At 41.4% G+C, this 18,183-nt stretch overlaps 1 protein-coding gene across 3 annotated transcripts in view; it reads right to left on the reverse strand.

Annotated features, from left to right (window-relative positions):
- The window catches only part of LOC112572197 (cardioacceleratory peptide receptor-like), a 67,419-nt gene that overhangs the window by 3,535 nt on the left and 45,701 nt on the right, over nucleotides 1-18,183 (reverse strand). For 2 of the 3 annotated variants that reach the window (XM_025251768.1, XM_025251784.1), the window contains exons 2-8: nucleotides 17,126-17,264; nucleotides 6,829-6,932; nucleotides 6,011-6,104; nucleotides 3,524-3,666; nucleotides 2,961-3,123; nucleotides 2,266-2,388; nucleotides 1,711-1,882 (exon numbers count right to left, since the gene is read on the reverse strand). In XM_025251768.1, coding sequence (XP_025107553.1) covers nucleotides 1,711-1,882; nucleotides 2,266-2,388; nucleotides 2,961-3,123; nucleotides 3,524-3,666; nucleotides 6,011-6,104; nucleotides 6,829-6,932; nucleotides 17,126-17,264 — 938 coding nt within the window. The remainder of the gene's footprint in view (nucleotides 1-1,710; nucleotides 1,883-2,265; nucleotides 2,389-2,960; nucleotides 3,124-3,523; nucleotides 3,667-6,010; nucleotides 6,105-6,828; nucleotides 6,933-17,125; nucleotides 17,265-18,183) is intronic. The other variant, XM_025251776.1, reaches the window with a different exon arrangement.

The raw sequence follows: 18,183 nt of genomic DNA on the forward strand, positions 1-18,183 counted from the left end.
CACTACCAGTTCCTAAATTTTGAAGTAAATTTCCAAGAAAATGAACTGCGAATTCACGAAATACAATTGTGGTGTATTGACATTCTATTTTGTGTGTGTGTGTGTGTTAGCTCGACAAGTGTGCATAAGACATCGTTGGCAGTTTAGTCTAGGCCCCTCTAGGGTTTTCGTCCGCCTTGACCACAGCCTCTCTCTACCATTCAGGATTTAGTTCATTCACATTAAGCAGAAGTCAATGGGGACACCTGATCATTGAGTCTGTAAGTTGTGCATTCACACCGAAAACATGTTGTATATATTATGAGCGCTCTATAGGTATATTAAAATAGTTAAGGAGAATCGTTAAGTTCTAGCGCATCATGGCTCCTTGTGTGTGTGGATGTCAGATGTCAGTGAGTGTGGAATGTTTGTACCTGTCACAATGGGGAACCGAGAAAATACAGTGGCGTAGGAACCAGAAGTAGGGGGCAGCCGCCCCTTTACAAAAAAAAAAAAAACTGAGGGAAAGAATGTGAAGGTCGTTCATTGTCATCATGGAGTTTGCCCCCAGTCCCCACTCCCCCATTCCCCAAAGCCAAGCATCCTGCTACGCCACTGGTAAGATTAGGGTAAGTTTAGGGTTAAACAGTTACTGCATGCACCGGAAGCCGAGAGCGATCTGTCATGGCGGTGTCTGGGATGAACACTCGATCTACAGATGCAAGTCTGCAGGCCGTGCGAAGAATCACACAAGCTCCGCGCGGAGACAGGAATCTACCCACGCGTAAAAACGCCGGTGTACCCGATCACCTGTACGTAACAACACGTACGAAGGCGCGTGACTTACTCATCGGCGCGTGCGCGAATGTGAAGCAGTGAAAGGGAATTGCAAAAAAGTCCTCGCCTGACTTTGCAGTTTCTTTCTTTTTATTTCTTCCTCGTTGCCCTTTCTCTTTTTTATGGCTTTCTTTCTTTATTTTTTTAAAACTTCTTTACGAGACATGGATACGACAGACGTGGGCTGTCGCTGTCACGTGAACTCGGTTTCCCGAGTCGCTGCTGCTCCTGTCACGAAGCTAGGCGGTTCGGAATGGAGGTTTCCGGCCGACACGTGCTGTCATGGACGTTATTCGTAATCTGACGCCTACAACACAATCACATATACAGCTTCCCAAAGCCCGGATGAGCATAACCACCTGCGCACGCAACATTGAGATGGGGAGGGGTGGCATAAAGCAGACGGGGGAGATGTACTTAGAACAGCGCTATTCCGGTATGATAGCGAACTTCTATTGCTGAACTGCTGGCAGACGATTTTTTCCAGTCAACTACTAAAACGAGGCATGAGACTACACAGCTTCCGGTTTAGTCAGATTTTTGTTTCGGCTCGCCGAGACTAACAGCGGAGAGGCTAAGCGTTGGTCTTGGCAGACAGACAGCAGTCCACCTATACACATCCATGGTTTGATGGCCCACACTATGCGCATGGGGACAAACAAATGTTCTTTCTTCTCTCCTTCTTTCTCCCGAATCGACACAATCATCTAAGTGTGAGCACACACACACACATCGCCATTTTCAACTACTTACAAAAAAAAAAAATGAAATTAGAAAAATTTATAATTAATACAAGAAAAAAAACTCAAATTCTATTGAGTATTTTTTTTTTAAATCAACGAATCTGCAGTGAAAAGGACGACTGACCGCAGTGAGCAAAGTCTGGTCATCTACCTGAGATTGCGGCAGATGCGAGTGCTGAAGATGCCATAGATGATGGGGTTCGCCGCAGAGTTGAGGGGCGCTGCGCTCTGAATGAAAGTCGACATGCGATCGTTCTGTGGAATGGCCTCATACAGCTCCAGAAGGTTGTACAGGAAGAAGGGACTCCAACAGAGGATGAAAACTGGGAAGAATTTTGTTATGTAATTACGAAACTTTCAAGAACAATGTTATACTCAAAGTCCGTCACATGCGGAATAATAATAATAATCATAATCATAGTAATAAAGTATAGCAAAGAAAAATTGAAAAATAGCAGGTGAACTGCGGATAAAAATGAGAGAACTGGCTTGTTACGTGTTTCAACCTGAATTCAAGTATGTAATCAGACATTTTGTGCACAACAAGCAATATTAATTTGTTCGATATTGTTTCCCGTAAACCATGTGTGGGGTGGGACGGGGTAAGCGTTAATTGCTTAGATTTATGGAATAAGTATTTTATAAATGGTATTAATTTAGTCAGCTGAAACTAAAGACGCGAGAAGTTCTTTCAACGGCGACATACCTATCACAATGATGAGGGTCATCTTCACAGTTCGAATTTTGGCTTGGGGTATGATGCCTCTTGCCGTGTCATGGCGCTGACCTCCCAGGGTTGTCCACTGCCGCTCATTTGACCCCACAGAGCCTGGCCAACAATGACATCAGGTGAACAAAATACAAATTTATGCCACCTGTTACATGATGTTAATTTGTCGATAAATCACGAAGTATATTTCTAGACACTCTAAAAAGCCTGTTCTAATAGACTTTTAATCAGCTTCGTTGTGAATATTTTGTTAAGAAATGGGTAGTAATTTCGTATTAGTTCTTGTAGCATTAGGCATCAAAATCATTAATATGATGGTTCATTTTTTCCCGTATGTAAAATATTTAAAAAGTGCGCAGGTGAAGTAAGATCGACCGAGTTGAAAGTGTATGCGAACTAAGACCTGTTTAGTTCACGTGACAAAGATGACTTCCTCGATAATGGCTAGAGTACCATGAAATACTTTATACAATATAATGTCTTTGGTACCATTTGGATAAACTCATGTCCGACGAATACATAAATGATAAACCACATAAACCCATAAAGCATATTTCGAGGCATAATTTAATGACCAATCGGGTCAATGCGATTATGTTTGGATGTGTAAGTCATAAAGAGTATTTAAGTAGGTTCTTCAATAAATATTGAAAGTAAAAAGTTAACTGAACTGTTCTTCCTACTTTGCCTTCCGTTGAGTGCCGCCTGTTCCAAAGACGAATCTCGAGAGTTATGCCCCTTCGTCCAGATGACGAGGATGATTGCGATGTAACAGGAAGCGATGATAATGGCAGGTAACACGAACGTTACCACAGCAACGAGGGTAAAGAACAGCTGGAAATAGATAATTTTGTTCATCAATAGTTAAAAGAGAACAAAACAGGTTAACAAGGAAACAGAATACACGACATTCCATTTATTGGGATTTTCTTTCTTCCTGATGCAAAAATCTTAGTGACACTTTAACATTTTTATTGAAAAGGTAACGTTTACTTATTATTTTAAATCATCTCCTCTTCCTTTTAAGTCCTCCACCAACTCTCCTTCTCTCTCTCGCTAGGCACTAACTGGGTGGATGGCAGTGAGATGAAATGTTCATGGAATATAAATGGTTAGTTGACTGCTACGTGCAGACCATCCAACTACCACCTAGATGTACAGTGAGCCCTCCCTACCCCACTGCAAAGCCATTGAGCTGTTCAGTCACTTTCTTCACTGATTTCTCCAATCTTACCTTCCAGTGCCAGAATAAGGGAAAGTCGATCCAGCACTGATGCTTGTCCTCCTGTTGCTCCACGCTGTAGAGGAAGAGGGCTGGCAGGGCGAAGAGCAGGGCTGAGACCCAGGACAGCCAGATGAGGACTCGGGCCTGGTACTCTGCCACGACAGACCAGATGGCGCCTCAGTACTGGGATGAACTTTTCGATAATCGCAACGAGAAGTCACGAACTTCATTCACTGTCCTGTTCTACGCACGTGCAACCAGTGCAGTGAGGTCACCCATAATCCTTGGCCTCAATCGAGCGTTTTCTCTGTTCTCTCCCTTTGCCCCCCACACAAAACTTTCATCCAAGCCGTAGATAAACCACCAACGCTGTCTTTTGAACACCTCACACATACACACACATATTTATGTACGGAGTTGGTTGTGTACGTACGGGTATGTGTGTAAAGCGGGTATATGACTGTATAGGAGAAATGTGTGCAAGCCTTGTATCTGCATGTGACTGTGAGCGTGTTTGTGTGTGTGGTTATGAGTAATGAAATGTATCTTCTGGTTATGTATGACTGCATTATGACAAGGAGTTTTATTTTTTTATGCTCTATACGCCTTCCTTCAGGAGCACAAAGATTTATTTACACCACATAAGTATTTGTTAGTTATATTATTGTACAAAAGGACATAATAAACTTGGACAGAACGTCGAACACTGACATGTTGGTGACCTTTGCGGAATCTAGGCAATGATCCCCTCACTTTCCGTCAGGCACTCAGTTTATTTACGGCCTCGCGTGCATCATAAAACAGCAAAAAAAGATGGTGCAGGGGAGAAATTAAATCACTTTTTTCATGACCCAGCAGATTTAGCAGCAGCCGCAAAAGAGCCGGAAAGTCTGGTCACTGGATGTAATTATTCTGTGCGAGTCGCACACAAGAACAACCAATGGTACCCCCAATGAACTTTTCTCCTTTCATAAAAAGCTGGGGAGAGGGTTCCATGCCACAGCAGTCCTGACATAAAAGAAAGTGTCATTGATAGTAGAGGGAATTCCTGGTTCTAGGAGAAAACGACTCATCTGGGATTGGTTTATGAAATCACTGTCATACAGCAGTCGGCGCAAAGGCTGGTGGACGCTGACCCGATGGTGGACTGCAGCTGGTCAGATGGCAGGTCATGTCCTGGTCCGATGCCGGGAGCTGCAGGTGGCCGAGGGTTACTGTACCTGATGGTGCTATTACTTCCTGGGATTATTAGATTTGGGTGGCGCTGTGGTGGTGAGTGGCCCAGCTAGTGAGAGTGGATGGAATAGTTTGCAATCATTTGCAGCAAATTAAATTTTCATTGTGCTTCGTCTTTGAATGTAGCATGGATGATCTAGCACGAAAGGGATGATGAAATGGCATGTGCTAAAAGTGAGGTCAGTTGAAAGGTCGAGGACTTGCTTGGCTGTGGAGCTCACGGAGAAGGGTATGTCATGCTAAAACTGTGCTCATGTGCGTGTGTGTGTGTTTGAATACTGAACGGAAACGCTTGCCTTCTTGAATCCGAGGGGGGAGGATAAGCGTGTTTACTTAAGCTTGAACAACTGTTTATTTACACCACGAAGACGTGGCTGAATATTTACAAAGAGAAGAGAGCTAACATTTGCACGCCAGAATTAATCCATTTTTGCAACAAGTCTGTGAACACTGTTCACGGATTCACTGAACGCCAATGAAAGCAGAGATGACCACCCTGAACGCGATTTGGTTGTTTGTCGAAATCATTTACATCATATCCAACTGCTAGTTTCCCAAGAAATTGGAGCAGTCAGACCATTCTCAAAAACGGATATTTTTGGGGGAAAAGTGCGAAATCGAAAATTTATCTTTTCCTCAAAAAAAGGAAAGTCAATAAGCCTAAATTTCGCAGGGAAAGAAAGAAAGACAGATACAGATAAAAAGAAATAAAAAAGATTGCCAAACAGACAGGAATAGAGAAATATATTTTGTCTGAGAGTCCAACGCCTTGTCCATCCATCAGCCAAACTGCTGTATGAAAAACTGGAAACTGGGGAGAGAGAGATATATATCACAGCTACCTCACTGACACAGATTACCACCTTCAGTTTGCAAACGATTGCCTGAAGGCTTCCAACTCCGCCATGATTGGATAGAACCGGACAATCAGTCCGTCACGAGCGAATAACTACCTATGCGTGATCTGCCCACACCAGACATCGACTGGACCTCAGACTAGAAAGTAAGCCAAGAAAGAAGTAGAGTGGTCGGAACTTCCGGCTTCTAGAGTACAGCTTCTGAGTTAATTGGTCAGGTTAAACTAGGGACGAGGTTTCTGGAGTGTTCGTTGGTCAGATTGAAATATTAACGTGCGTCTTCTTGAAATAGTCAGTGGTTAGATTGAAATAGGGATACGGCTTCTGGACATGTCTGTTGGCAAGATTCAAACAGTTACTTACAGCTTCTAACATGTTCACTGGTCAGACTGAAATGACTTACGGCTTCTGGAGAAGTTCATAGGTCGAGCCACGGCGTCATAACGATCCAGACTCAGAGAGACGAGGACGTAGGTGGAGACGTAGGTCACGGCGGCCTGTGAAATGACAACATAATATAAAAAACTACTAACTTGACAAGAATATATTTACAGATAAAGATGCCATATGTATTCAAGGTACCTATTAAACATTAAGTTTTACTTTACAACAGAAATAAGCCGAAAGCTGAAGCTACAAAATGAATTGGTCTTCTTTAGTGTCTCATCCCCGCTTCTACTTCTGTCTGTCGCTAGACAACCACTACCTGTTCTACACACTCCAGACATTGTTTATATATTTTCTGATATACCTGGAAAGGTCAGCAATAGCCCTGCTATCTTTCATTTAAATAAAGAACAAAAAAAAAGACAAACGAAATTAAAGAAAACTTTTTAAAGTTTGGCTTGGACGTGGCAGACTCTCACAAGCGAAGCTCAGCCATGCAGCGAGAAAATTGAATCGCGGGCAGTATTAGCACTGTTAACACACACTGCACAGACAGTGGAGGTCGTGCTGCCAGCTTCATGCTTGTCTTCATTATTTAAGCACAGGCATGAAAGAAAAGTGTCTACCTAATTGCAAGAAGGTCATAAAAGGGACATTACTCAAGAGAGAAGGAAGTGGCTCTGTATCCCATGGCAACCCATTCCCTAAGCCTGGTATTATACGTAGTCTCCATAAACCAGGAACATGTTTTAAAATTGCTTGTGTCATGTTTGTTGTGGTTTAGAAGGTATAAAAGGGTTTAGGTCCGTTCTGACAATAGAAAAAAGTGCTTGCCTGGAGGTACTGGATGATTTTACACATGACGTTCCCGGCATACCACTCGACGGTGATCTTGGACAAGAGGTCAGTGAGTACACAGATCACTCCGACCAACAGGTCTGAAACATTACAAATACTACATTAGACAGGAATGCAGGAAGGAGAAGGAAGACTGGTCCATGGAGATGTATCCTGCACAGGTACAGCTGGTACAGAGTGTTGATGTACCTTTACACCTGGAACACGTGACAGTGGTCTACATACTTACACCTGGTCTACAGGGCTGCTGTACTCTCACAACTCATGCCAGGCTCACTGTCCTGCACAATCACAGTTCTAATATAATAAGTTATGCACATAAATATTTTTAAATTAATTTTTCGAGCAAAGACTACACAAAAAAACTCTCATTTAAAAATAGTCGCGAAAAGGTCCAGGGAGGAATAAATTGTTTGAAATAAATGGACATTTCAGACAGTGCGTGGGTGTGTGAACATTCAAACTCGTGTTCACTGACAAGGTCCTTATTCAACCTTCTGTTCTGCTTGTGGCCCCTTCTGACCTCCACAAATTTAACAAACACGTGACACAGTGCAGGGCATTCGTTAACTGTTCCAGTGAGACAATCCCGCGGGACCCGAGATCATGTTTCGCAATCGCTGGTTAAACCGATGTTGAGCTTGAAGAATAAGGAATCGATGCAAAGAGGAAACTGGGTTGTCTGAGACTTGTGGGCTGGCCACTGAAATATGAGCTCAATTTCTTTCTGCTGAATAAACAACGGTCAGTGGAAACACTAGTGAACAGCGGAAAACAGTAAAAATGTTGTTAATATCTTATTGTTTGCGTTCATTAATGTACTATGTATCCATGACAACCTTCAGAGACTCAATATCTTGTTGTGGGAAACGTGTTCTACCAATAATTTATAGACAAAAATAATGTTGGTCTGTGTGGGATAGTTCTGTTCAGTTCCTATGTAGCTATGCGTGGGTGACGAGTGGGAATCAGCAGCTGTGTTCAAACCACATCGAGGCAAAAGTGTTTAACTGGACTCTAGTCTTTGAATTATTGAAAGGGAGACAAAACAGATTGTTTGTGTCTCTGGGCATAAACAGCCATCATTCCCCAGGCATGGCCCAATGATTAAAAACAAATGTCACACCTAGATAGGTGAGACAATATTACTAGAAAGAGTGTTCTGTGAGGATTTTAAAGCTTTTCCAATTTTCAAAATCGGACCAAAATTGGATTTTGATGAATTTTTAACATTTCGAAAATGTTTTTGTCATAAATCGAAGGCGTCCATATATTTCGCATAGACACATCTAAAGCATTGAATAAATCACACTTACAAACAAAACATTCTAAATTATAAAACACCATTCTTATACAGAAAAAACGAACAATTGCTTATAGTTAAAAGTTTATTTCCATTTGCCCTAGTAATTAGTAAAGCCAAAGTGAGCGAGATTTCGGATAAAGTAATTATATTATAGCTGTTCACATAGAACAGTTTCCTGTGTCAAGAGAATTTTGCAACAATTTGGAATATCTCAGCGGAAATATTTTATACGTGTGAAATATATTTATTTATATTTATCAATGAAGACCCTACCACCTGTCCGTTCTTTAAGACGGTTGCAAATACCAGTTACTGAGTCCTTGTCCTGACCGAACTTGGTAACCCATGACATGTGAAATTCAAGAAGAGGGAGGTAAAAAACAATTGGACTTCTGATACTTGCTGGATACCTGGATGGATTTTAGGAAATGGGGAGGTGAAGTTCTGTCCCTTCTGTCTGGTTGTTAGAGGCATAACTCTTGGTTGGAGGGACTTGAGTGCCATGTGGTTTAGTTCCATCCTGGGCTGAAGCTCATCAGCACTTTCTTGTAGAAAATCTGCCAATAGCTCAGTGTGTTTATGACATGTAGTTATTGTTGTGTCCTCTGTAAACATTTTACTTTGGGAGAATTGTTTCTGTAGGCAGAGAACGGAACAGGACCTAAGAATGAGCCTTGTGGGACACCAAATTTTACTTCAAAAGGATTCGACATTTGACTGCGACTGAGTTCAGTTCCAGACGAGGGATTTAAAGAATTGGATGGAGCAGGTGCTGAGTTTGCAAAGTTCTAATTTTTCTGAGCAAATCATGATCACTTATGTCAAGGCAGCGGGTGAGCTGCCGATAAATGCATTAGAGAAGATTACAGGTCTTCTGTACTTTATGACCCGCTATGCTTCGTGTGCAGCTTTTTCTGTCTTGTGGTTGTGGCTGTTGATGTGTGTCTGTCCGTTTGTTTGCTGACATTTTTGGTCGACATCCGCTTGTGTTACAAGTTGTTTTCTATTTGTTGTAATGCACATTGAGCTTTATGGTGCGTGGGAAAATGCAGTGTATGAATTCCATTGTTGTTGTTGTTGTTGTTGTTGTTGTTGAATGGTCTTTGCGTTCTTTTATATGAATATTTTCTGTATGCTTAAAGCGGGTAGGTTTGCTCTTTCTACTAAATATTCTCTTGAGCCTTTCAAAGTCAGTCGTCTTATCTGAAGTTTCTTGATCACTTGAGTATGTATGTATGTACTTTTAGCCTCTGGATCTTTAAGGTGGATGAATGTATCCTTTTATATCAATAATCACTCGATATCATTTAAGCTAATTTATTTGTATTAGTCTCGTGAAGATCGTCGGTTGTCATCATTGTGATAATCATGATGATTCTCCAAGGAAAGTAGTGGTGTCAAGGAAACATTTCTCTCAGCTATATCCAACACCATTCACTCTTGAAAACCAGGGTTACTTTTTAGGAGAAAACATTCAATCAGAAGTTTAGTGGCCGTTAGAAAGGTATTAATATCGCTGAATAAAATAGCAACAGTGTGTGACAATGTGTGAAGTATAAAAGTAATGATGGCACAACAGACAGTGCTGCTACAATCATGTTATGGTCTTGTCATGACACTTTATGGAGGTGCTACACATTGCAGGCGGCACTGGAGCAAGAAAAAGCGAACAAGAGAAGAAGTAATGGCTGCCAGACTCAAAGGACGAAAGCACCTTTCAAAGTGTGAATGTTCGCGCGGCTGCCCACACGCATTCACACGCGCACGAACCCGTGAAATTTTTATTTTACTGCATCGCTGGAGGCGTCTGAACCGGAGAATAGCAAACACTGATAGGACACAGTAAAATGTGGAGGCAGGGGAATGGAAAAATGTTCATCGTCCACACGATAACAAACTAGCACATCTCACCAGAGTAAAGTCATAAAGGTAATAACGAGATTAAACCACGTATGTACACCCTTACATAAATGAAGATCAGGAATTTCCACGCACATACACATCTATACAGGGTTGAGAAATGTTTTACGCCGAGCCAGCAACTAAGACTATATCACACTAAGGCAGTCAGCCCTGTAAACAGATGCCACATGCAGAGAAAAAATAGCGTGCCTGAGACGAGAGCTGAACCCAGGACATCCAGCTCTCACTGTGTTGGTTACAGGCGCTAACGTTTACGTCACTGGACCACACAGGGATATAGACACACACAACACACACACACACAGCATACACGCAAACACACATCTTCAAAAGGCAGCAACATAGCAGTTAGTATAAAAAGTTCACAATCTTTGAACCTATAAATCCCCACCCACCTATAAAAAGAAATAAATAAAACTTTGGTAAGAGCTTGATGAATTACAGAATGTAACGAACTCTTAGATAAAAGCTGACTGATATTTTATCCTGCGGAATTAACTTGCTGAAAAACTATTAGAAGACTATTTTATTAGCGCACCCATAAAAAGTTCATTCCATCCATTTTATTAAGTTTACCTAAATGAATAGGTTTTTTTTTTTACTTGATTCTGACAAAAAAGATTTTAGATATTCATCATCAACTCCAACTAACTACGACATTAATGGTTTGATCACTCGGTTGACTGAAGAAATTACTATGAAAGATGGATTTTCTTTCCAAATGATTTTTTTTAAATCCCACACAAAAAGTTGTTTTTAGCGCCGGACAAGAACTTGTCTACTGGCTGCTATGGTCTGGGAGCCACCTTGTCGTCTGCTACTCTGAAAGCTAAAAATTAAATGGTTGTGGAGGGCTGAGTCGGACTGCTTCGCAAGGACCGACGGAGTCAGAGTAAATGTAATATTACTAGACTTAAACATGAACTCAGAAGCGCTTAGAACGAAAATATCAGAAATGACAGAAAGAAAGGAGTCTTGAGTGGATTTTCTCAAGAGAAGAAGGATACATTAAGTACTTTTGTTTCAAGAAAGGAAGAATACATTTATTTCCTCTTTATCTGATTGAAAAAGGAGATACGATGTGAAGATGATGCGAGCTTCAAAAAGGAATGGGACGGAAAACATAATAAAAAATGAAAAGAAAAAGACTGGGTAAGTGGTAATAATATAGAATATAAAAGACAAAATATGAATAAAGAGTCTACTTAACTGGCAATAGAGCTAAATTGTCAGAGAGTTGCAACTTGATTAGTTTTTCTGTGTATTGTGCTTTGTTTCTCAGCAGTCTGCATTTTTCCATTCCATAATAACTGACATATTAACCCTTTATCTTTTTTCCTTCCCAGGATGAAATATGCTGGAATTAAGTTGCTCCTCAGTTGTCAAGAAAGCTATTTGCGGCATGATGTGACATAGATGTCCACAGAGAGGTTTGAACAGTCACGCGATGAATAATGCGAAAAAAAATCCCAGAGGAGATGATTTGCAAATGCACTTAAGCGAAGTATCAAAAGGTGTATGATGTTAAACCTGTAAAAATGAGAGATGTGGGTGAGTCAGGCAAGGGTCAGCTTCTTCACGCCATGCGATCACGTGTCCAGATCACGTGCTGACCGCAGAGTTCGTGCGTGTGACTCGTGCTGGGCAGTCACGCTAAGCCAACATCGTGATGTGAAGACAAGCTGCTGCCTACACACTGTTGCCTTGTAAAATAAAACATCAAATACAGAATAAAGGAAAGTAGAAGAAGTGGAAGCAGTGTGATTGGTAGCAGTTAAATGCTCGCTTCTCTCCGCACCCGCTTTCCCTGCAGAGAGGATGGAAAGGTCAGTGGTTCGTATCCCGTCTCGGGGCACACGCATTTCTATCTAAATTCTGGCAGCAAATATATCCGGGTTTTACTCCGAGAACTGAGGTTTTCTCACCGGCCTCACCATCATCATGTTTTCCTTAAATAATCTCTAGGTGAAACTTTTATACAAGCCAACCAAAAAGCTTCTTACTTATTATGTTTATTACCCGCCCACACACGTGAGAAGGCGTTCACACCTACACCATGGCGACGAGGCGCGAAAACAAGTCTGGTCACGTGGTGATAATCGTGAGCCCTGCTGTTATTTTATCTCTAATCCCACCATCACCACTCCTGGCTTTTCAATCACAGCACATAAATTAGGTTTGCACACGTGACATACAGTGCAACGAACATTTCACTCCCAAACAGCCATCAAGGAATGTCTTGATATTGTCTTTTGAGGAAATTTGAGCTCCAAGCGAACTTCTCTTACCTTTCTTTGCATTTCCTTTTAAGGAAATATCAGACGTGGAGGAAAAGGTCAGAAAGCACACTTTAAATTATCTGAAGAAACTGGAAGCAAAACAAGTTAGCCTCGTTCTGGAAACCGATGCTGTACAGCTGGTGCTGCCTCGTGCAGCTTGGAGTGAGTACAGATATTAGATGTTTGAACACCTTGCAAAAGACTTGGATTATAGTAAATTTACATAAAAAGAAAAAAATCGTGCACGAGTGAAAGACGGTGCAATAACTTTGCCATCTCGCTTTCCCTGATGCTGAGAATCGGAGGAGCAGGTATCGACCCACGTGACATCTGTCGACGAGACAGTTTTTCTAGAGTCGTTGTCTGAATAAAGGTGGCGATGCTCGTGACATTTAGACACGGAAAGCAATTTGGTGAAATCATAGGATCAGCGAAAAAACACTCAGTCGTGAAGTGGAGGAGCTGAAAATACTTTTGTTTTGCCTTTTCTTTTGTTTTGTTTGAAAATCAGAGAAAACGCTACTCTGTTAAAAAAAAAAAAAAAAAAAAAAAAAGTCAGACCAACGGAAAATCAAGCTCAGAACAGAAGAAATAAAACAACGATGACGCAAGCGCAATATGATTTAGTCCAATATTTGAAACGGGAGGGAAGAATTGTATTTCTTGTAGAATCTAAGGAGGAGAAAGAAGTCCCTTTGAAGTGTGAAGACAACGCATAAAAAATTATGAAGATGAATGCCTGCGCCACCGTATAGGATTAAAAAGGCAAAAAGAGGACGTCTGGACGGTGGAAAAGGAAGGAAACAGAAACTGAATCCGGAGTGGGTGGCCAGTCGTCCCTCTCTCTATCTTCTTAGTACATCAAAGTTGTACTTCGTTAAGATCTTTCTTACCTGGACAAATGTTTGGCAATATTCACAATGGTTTTTGTATAATCAGCGTGTAACAATGTTGCCGATTTGGGTCAAACATTTGTTCATATTTGATTCAATTACTACCGGAAGTTACTAGTAGCCTGAAACATATCAAAGAAAATCTGATGCAAGGAGACAGATGCATTCAAAGCTTTTTTTTAACAATTTGAAAAAAAGGTATTGGGGATTTTGCTCCTTTTTTATCCTTTCTCTTTTTCCTATTTTCGTTGCTATTTTGAGGTGTTTTTTTTTTGTTTATCGTGTTCTTAATCTCTTCATGAACGAGACACGCTAGCCATTCGTCATTGTTATTAATTTTCGATGTGAGCAGAAGCTAACACTAATGATAAGTTATTTTCAGGTGCATCCATTAATGATGACATTGACGCCCGGGTAAGCACAGCAAAATCGTATTTATCATTGGTTACTAAAATTTTTGCTCCCTTTTCTGCATCTTCAGCCTGAACAAAAACTTTTAAAAGATCGATTCAAACTTGTAAGTACTTTAAGGTGGAGCAGTGAAGGCTTCACATTCCATGCACCGAGCTTCATATGTCCACTGCCAGGCGCTTGAAGATGTGAAAATAAGAATTGCCGCCCATTATTTCACCTTACTCAGTCCTTTCGACCAAAAGTTATCCTAGTGTGTCGTGGTGTTAATGTGAATGGAAAGATTTTTCACTACAGGAAGTAGTCATTTATGTCAAAAATATCCATTTTTCTGTCTGCAGTGAGTGTGAATGAGAGGGAGGAGGAGAGAGAGAGACTTGGGAGGTCAATGCTCTGGGAACAAATTCGATGACAGGAAGGTTACTGGAAACACGCATAAAACATGCGAACGATAGACTGCAGGGATGCTTGTCCCCTTCACCTTTCTTTCTTTCGCTCGCCTCCATGAGTAGCGTTCGATCTATCTATCCAGTCTTGCTATGTTAGTTCAGAATATTTGTGTGGGCTGCTTTATGTGGATGGAAGGCTCTTGTCGCCAGCAGAAGAAGCTAATCCATGTCCCAGGCTCTGGCTGAGTGACTGGCCAAAAGAAGTTGCTCGAACCCTGGTTCCCCTCCCAGAGGACACCAGCAACTTAATGCTCAGCATGCGATGAACCTGGTCCACAGGACTACAAGCTCTTGGTGTCAGGGCAAAGCTGACAGGTTGTGAGGAGCCTATTGTGCTTTTTATTCAAAGACAAGCAGGCTTCAGATGACATCGCTTCTACTCTCTGTGCTTCACATTGTAGATGGACTCATGTAGTTTTCCGAGGACAAGCTACACCTGGATATCTGTAGCCTGTTAGTGTGTACTGAAGGGCGACTGGCAAGTCCTCCTATGCTCTTGCTTCCAGATGCACAAACTTGTGATTTTAAGACCAAATCCTGAAAACTCTCCCAAATGTCTGTGTTTTTTTAATAGTCATTTGGTCCATCGCCATAATACCATGCATATACATGTCCATTATGAAGGTGAAAACGTGTTTCCTTTCTTATGTGTATGCATATACATGTAGATTTTTTTATTCCAAAGATAAAGCCAAAACGTATACAACAACTGGGATGCAGCGTTCTGGAAAATTTTTCCTTTAAACTGTTCTCTCGCATTTCGAAAACTCGGTTTAAAAGCCAATGGTCTCTTTTGTACTCTATTAAAATACAGAAGGACCAACTATTGCTTTTAACAATACCAACCATCCTTGATTATATTTGTGGAGTTAGTGAATGTTATGATTACATTATGTGACAACCCACCTGAACAACTGTGTTTTGTTTTAGATAGAAAACATAAAGATCCTTCAGTCAACACTTCCAGACTGGTCAACCTTGGAGCTGATAAAAAGTAATTATTTACTATGTTTTAATAAATGATGCACTCTGTGCATCAATGAAGTGCAAATGGCTACAATAATTCAATCACCTCCTGTCACCTCCATAGTTTTTTTATTTTTACAAGGTGAATATCTGGACTGTCTGCATGTTCAATTGATGGATGCTCCATTGCTTGAGATTCAGTTATGGTTTTCTCTCGTGTGAAGCTCAAATTTCTCCCTGAAGTTCTCTCTAAATCTTATACACGAGGCTTTGTTTATTACCCGAGGCTTCTTTGGCTGGTGACAATTGGTCTGTTAGTCTTGATCAACTTGTGGGAGGTTTCCCTGCCCTACTTCCGGTCACTACATGACATAAAGTCTCAGATTTAGCCAGGCGTGATTCTTTTTAAAATATTTGTGTGAACGTAATATACAGCAAATAGATATATATTTTTTAGTGTCAGATATGTGTGTATATATATATAGTAATTGTACAGGTTTCTAAAAGTTTGTTCAGGCCTATACATCGTACTTTTATCAGTCTGCTTATTTACTTACACACAAATATTTTATTCGTATTAAATTAATAAGAAAGTTCAGTGTCTGTAACAGGGAGAGAAATATAAAGACACAGTCCGTGATCAAGGTCGATACAGTAAAGACATCGGAATTTTTAGGTAAAATGATTAACAAAGCTAGGGAAATCCCATTTTTCTTGTGTCAGCCTCTCAATATGAAATATGAATATGAAAACTTTCTCCACTAATCAAAAAATCGCACAAAAGGCAACGATTAATTTTGCGCGGTTTCAGACGCGAACAAAATAAAATCAGTTAAAGACACGTTTTTTCTCAGTAAATTTCCCACCCGTTTCCGTATAACACAAGAAGCAAGAATAATTAAAATACACTAAATATTTACCTCTAGGTTAATTAACTTTTTATCTCCCCTTTTCCTATAGTTGAGGTGTGACAAGGGAGATAACCGCCAAGTGTGCCTGTATTCAGCTTCCTCTTGCCTATCAACGGGAAGAAATGACGGGTATACGTAAGCAACAGTGCCCACTAAAAAAAAAAAAAAGTCTTCTGGTTGCTGTAAGCCAAGGAAAGTAGACAAGTAGAGTAGACAAGCTCAGAAACCTTAGTGGGCTCGGCAGCATCTGAGTACATGAAGGGAAGTCCAGTCAGGGGAGAGGGAAAAAAAAACTGTGGAAGGGAAGTGTTCCGGTCAATATCAATTTGGCGCTAGCACATGAAAAGGTCAGAGACCCGATCGACAGGTCTTTAACAAATTCTTGATACCCAAAGGCCTTTCTGAAGAGGGTTTCAGGCAAACTCCGTTTCAGACAGCAAACAGTCTAAAGCTCTCCACCCGTTAGGGAGTCGTGTCACTGTCTCGTTTTAATTACGACTGGACGACTGGAAAATGTTTATTTGCATGGGCAGTGGGCAGGGTGGTTGTCACCCTGAGTGATCACCCTGGAGATACAAAACTGACGTCATCACGCCCTCGCAGCAGACGTGGCCTCTGCAAACCTGACCTCTTGACCTACAAGGAAACGGTTGGAGGAGTGGAGTCTACAGGCAGCGGCTGTACATTCTAGTATCTTTAACGTACCAAGCACGCCTTCCAATGCTTTGTAGACTGCATCACGTGTTGTTGCCTCAATCACGTGATCGAGGAGAGGGATGGGGATGTTTGTTTTGTGCTGGTCCTGTCTTCATGACGAGAACGCCGCGAACAGTTCACACGCACGGTGTCATCAGCCTCCGCGAATATAGCATCTGTGGCTATACAGGAGGGCAAACAGTAATCACAAATTTCTTTTCATCCCTCTCCCTCCTTCTTCCTCTTTCTCCCTCTCTGAAGTTCATTTTGTATTATGTTGTGAAGCTTACCTGCATCTTATAGTCAGGAAATTAGATAAGTCAGATATATTAATTGGAAATTTTACACCTTGCCAAACATACTAATACTTAGTAAATTGTTAGTGTCAACAAGCATGGTCAGTTAATGTAGAGTGTCATTATTGTCTCTCATCACCTACCTGCTATGGCAAGGTGCGTGATGAAAAAATTCATGCGAGTCTTGCGGCCGTTGTCAGACAACTGGATGGCGGCCAGCACGCAGCAGTTGCCGACTACGATGAACACCAGGAGAGTTGAGACCAGAACCAGCTGCGGCACCTGAGAGATGGAAACAAAGAAACAGTCAGGGTTAACTGATTCAACATCTTTGCTACACCATCCACCGTTTGTGGTAGATAATCTATTTTACGTTTTTCTGAAATCTCGAAAAGATGTCTTTAGTTCCTCCTTGGGAGTTTCTTCATTAAAGTAAGTCTCCTGTACTAATTAAATTTTTCTGAAGAGTCGGTGGGAGACCTTGGCAGCTGGTGTGTTGCTAAAAATAGCATCTCGAAACGTGGTCTTCATCTTGAAAGATGCTGCTGCCACGAATAAAAGAATTGACGGACCCCTTCCTCTCCTGAGAGAATCATGAGAACAAAGAAAGAGAATAGAAAAAAAGAGAAAAAAGAAATTCCTCAGGGAGAGGATTAGTTTTTTTTTTTTTTTTTACCATATTTTAAAATCATAAATTTAGATCATTTCAATATTTTCTCCTTCTCTTTCTCCTCCTCCCCCTCATAATAATTACCATCATCAAAGAACATGGGAAATTCAGGTCAGCTTCTGATGTTGCCTCAGACAAGCCAGACTCGTGGAGGAACAAGAATCTTGAAAGGTTCCTCTGCGCCAGCGCGGTTCTGAAGTCTTTGGCTTCCATAAAAGTTGTTGAGTACCAATCTCACGCATGACTGCCCCCCGTTGTCTCAGAACAGGTTTTCCATCCCACCTCGTCCTCTTGCCTCGCTACTTCCGAGTTTGCCGAACCTTGAAAAGCGGCGCCGAGTGTGTTGGCCCGTGTTCGCTTCCCGATCGGCCGATGCTTCTTTAAGAGTCGCCGTCTTCCAGGATTGAGGCTTCCACTTTTACTGTTCACGACGAGGGCGACAAATTTCTGTCTAGGGCGATAAAATGCTAAAGTGCTTGGCAGAAGCCAATTCCATGGATGGTACACTCATGCGCAGGGGCAAAGAAAGTT

The sequence above is a fragment of the Pomacea canaliculata genome, linkage group LG1 (genome assembly GCF_003073045.1).
Source record: "Pomacea canaliculata isolate SZHN2017 linkage group LG1, ASM307304v1, whole genome shotgun sequence".
Taxonomy (NCBI): Eukaryota; Metazoa; Mollusca; class Gastropoda; order Architaenioglossa; family Ampullariidae; genus Pomacea; species Pomacea canaliculata.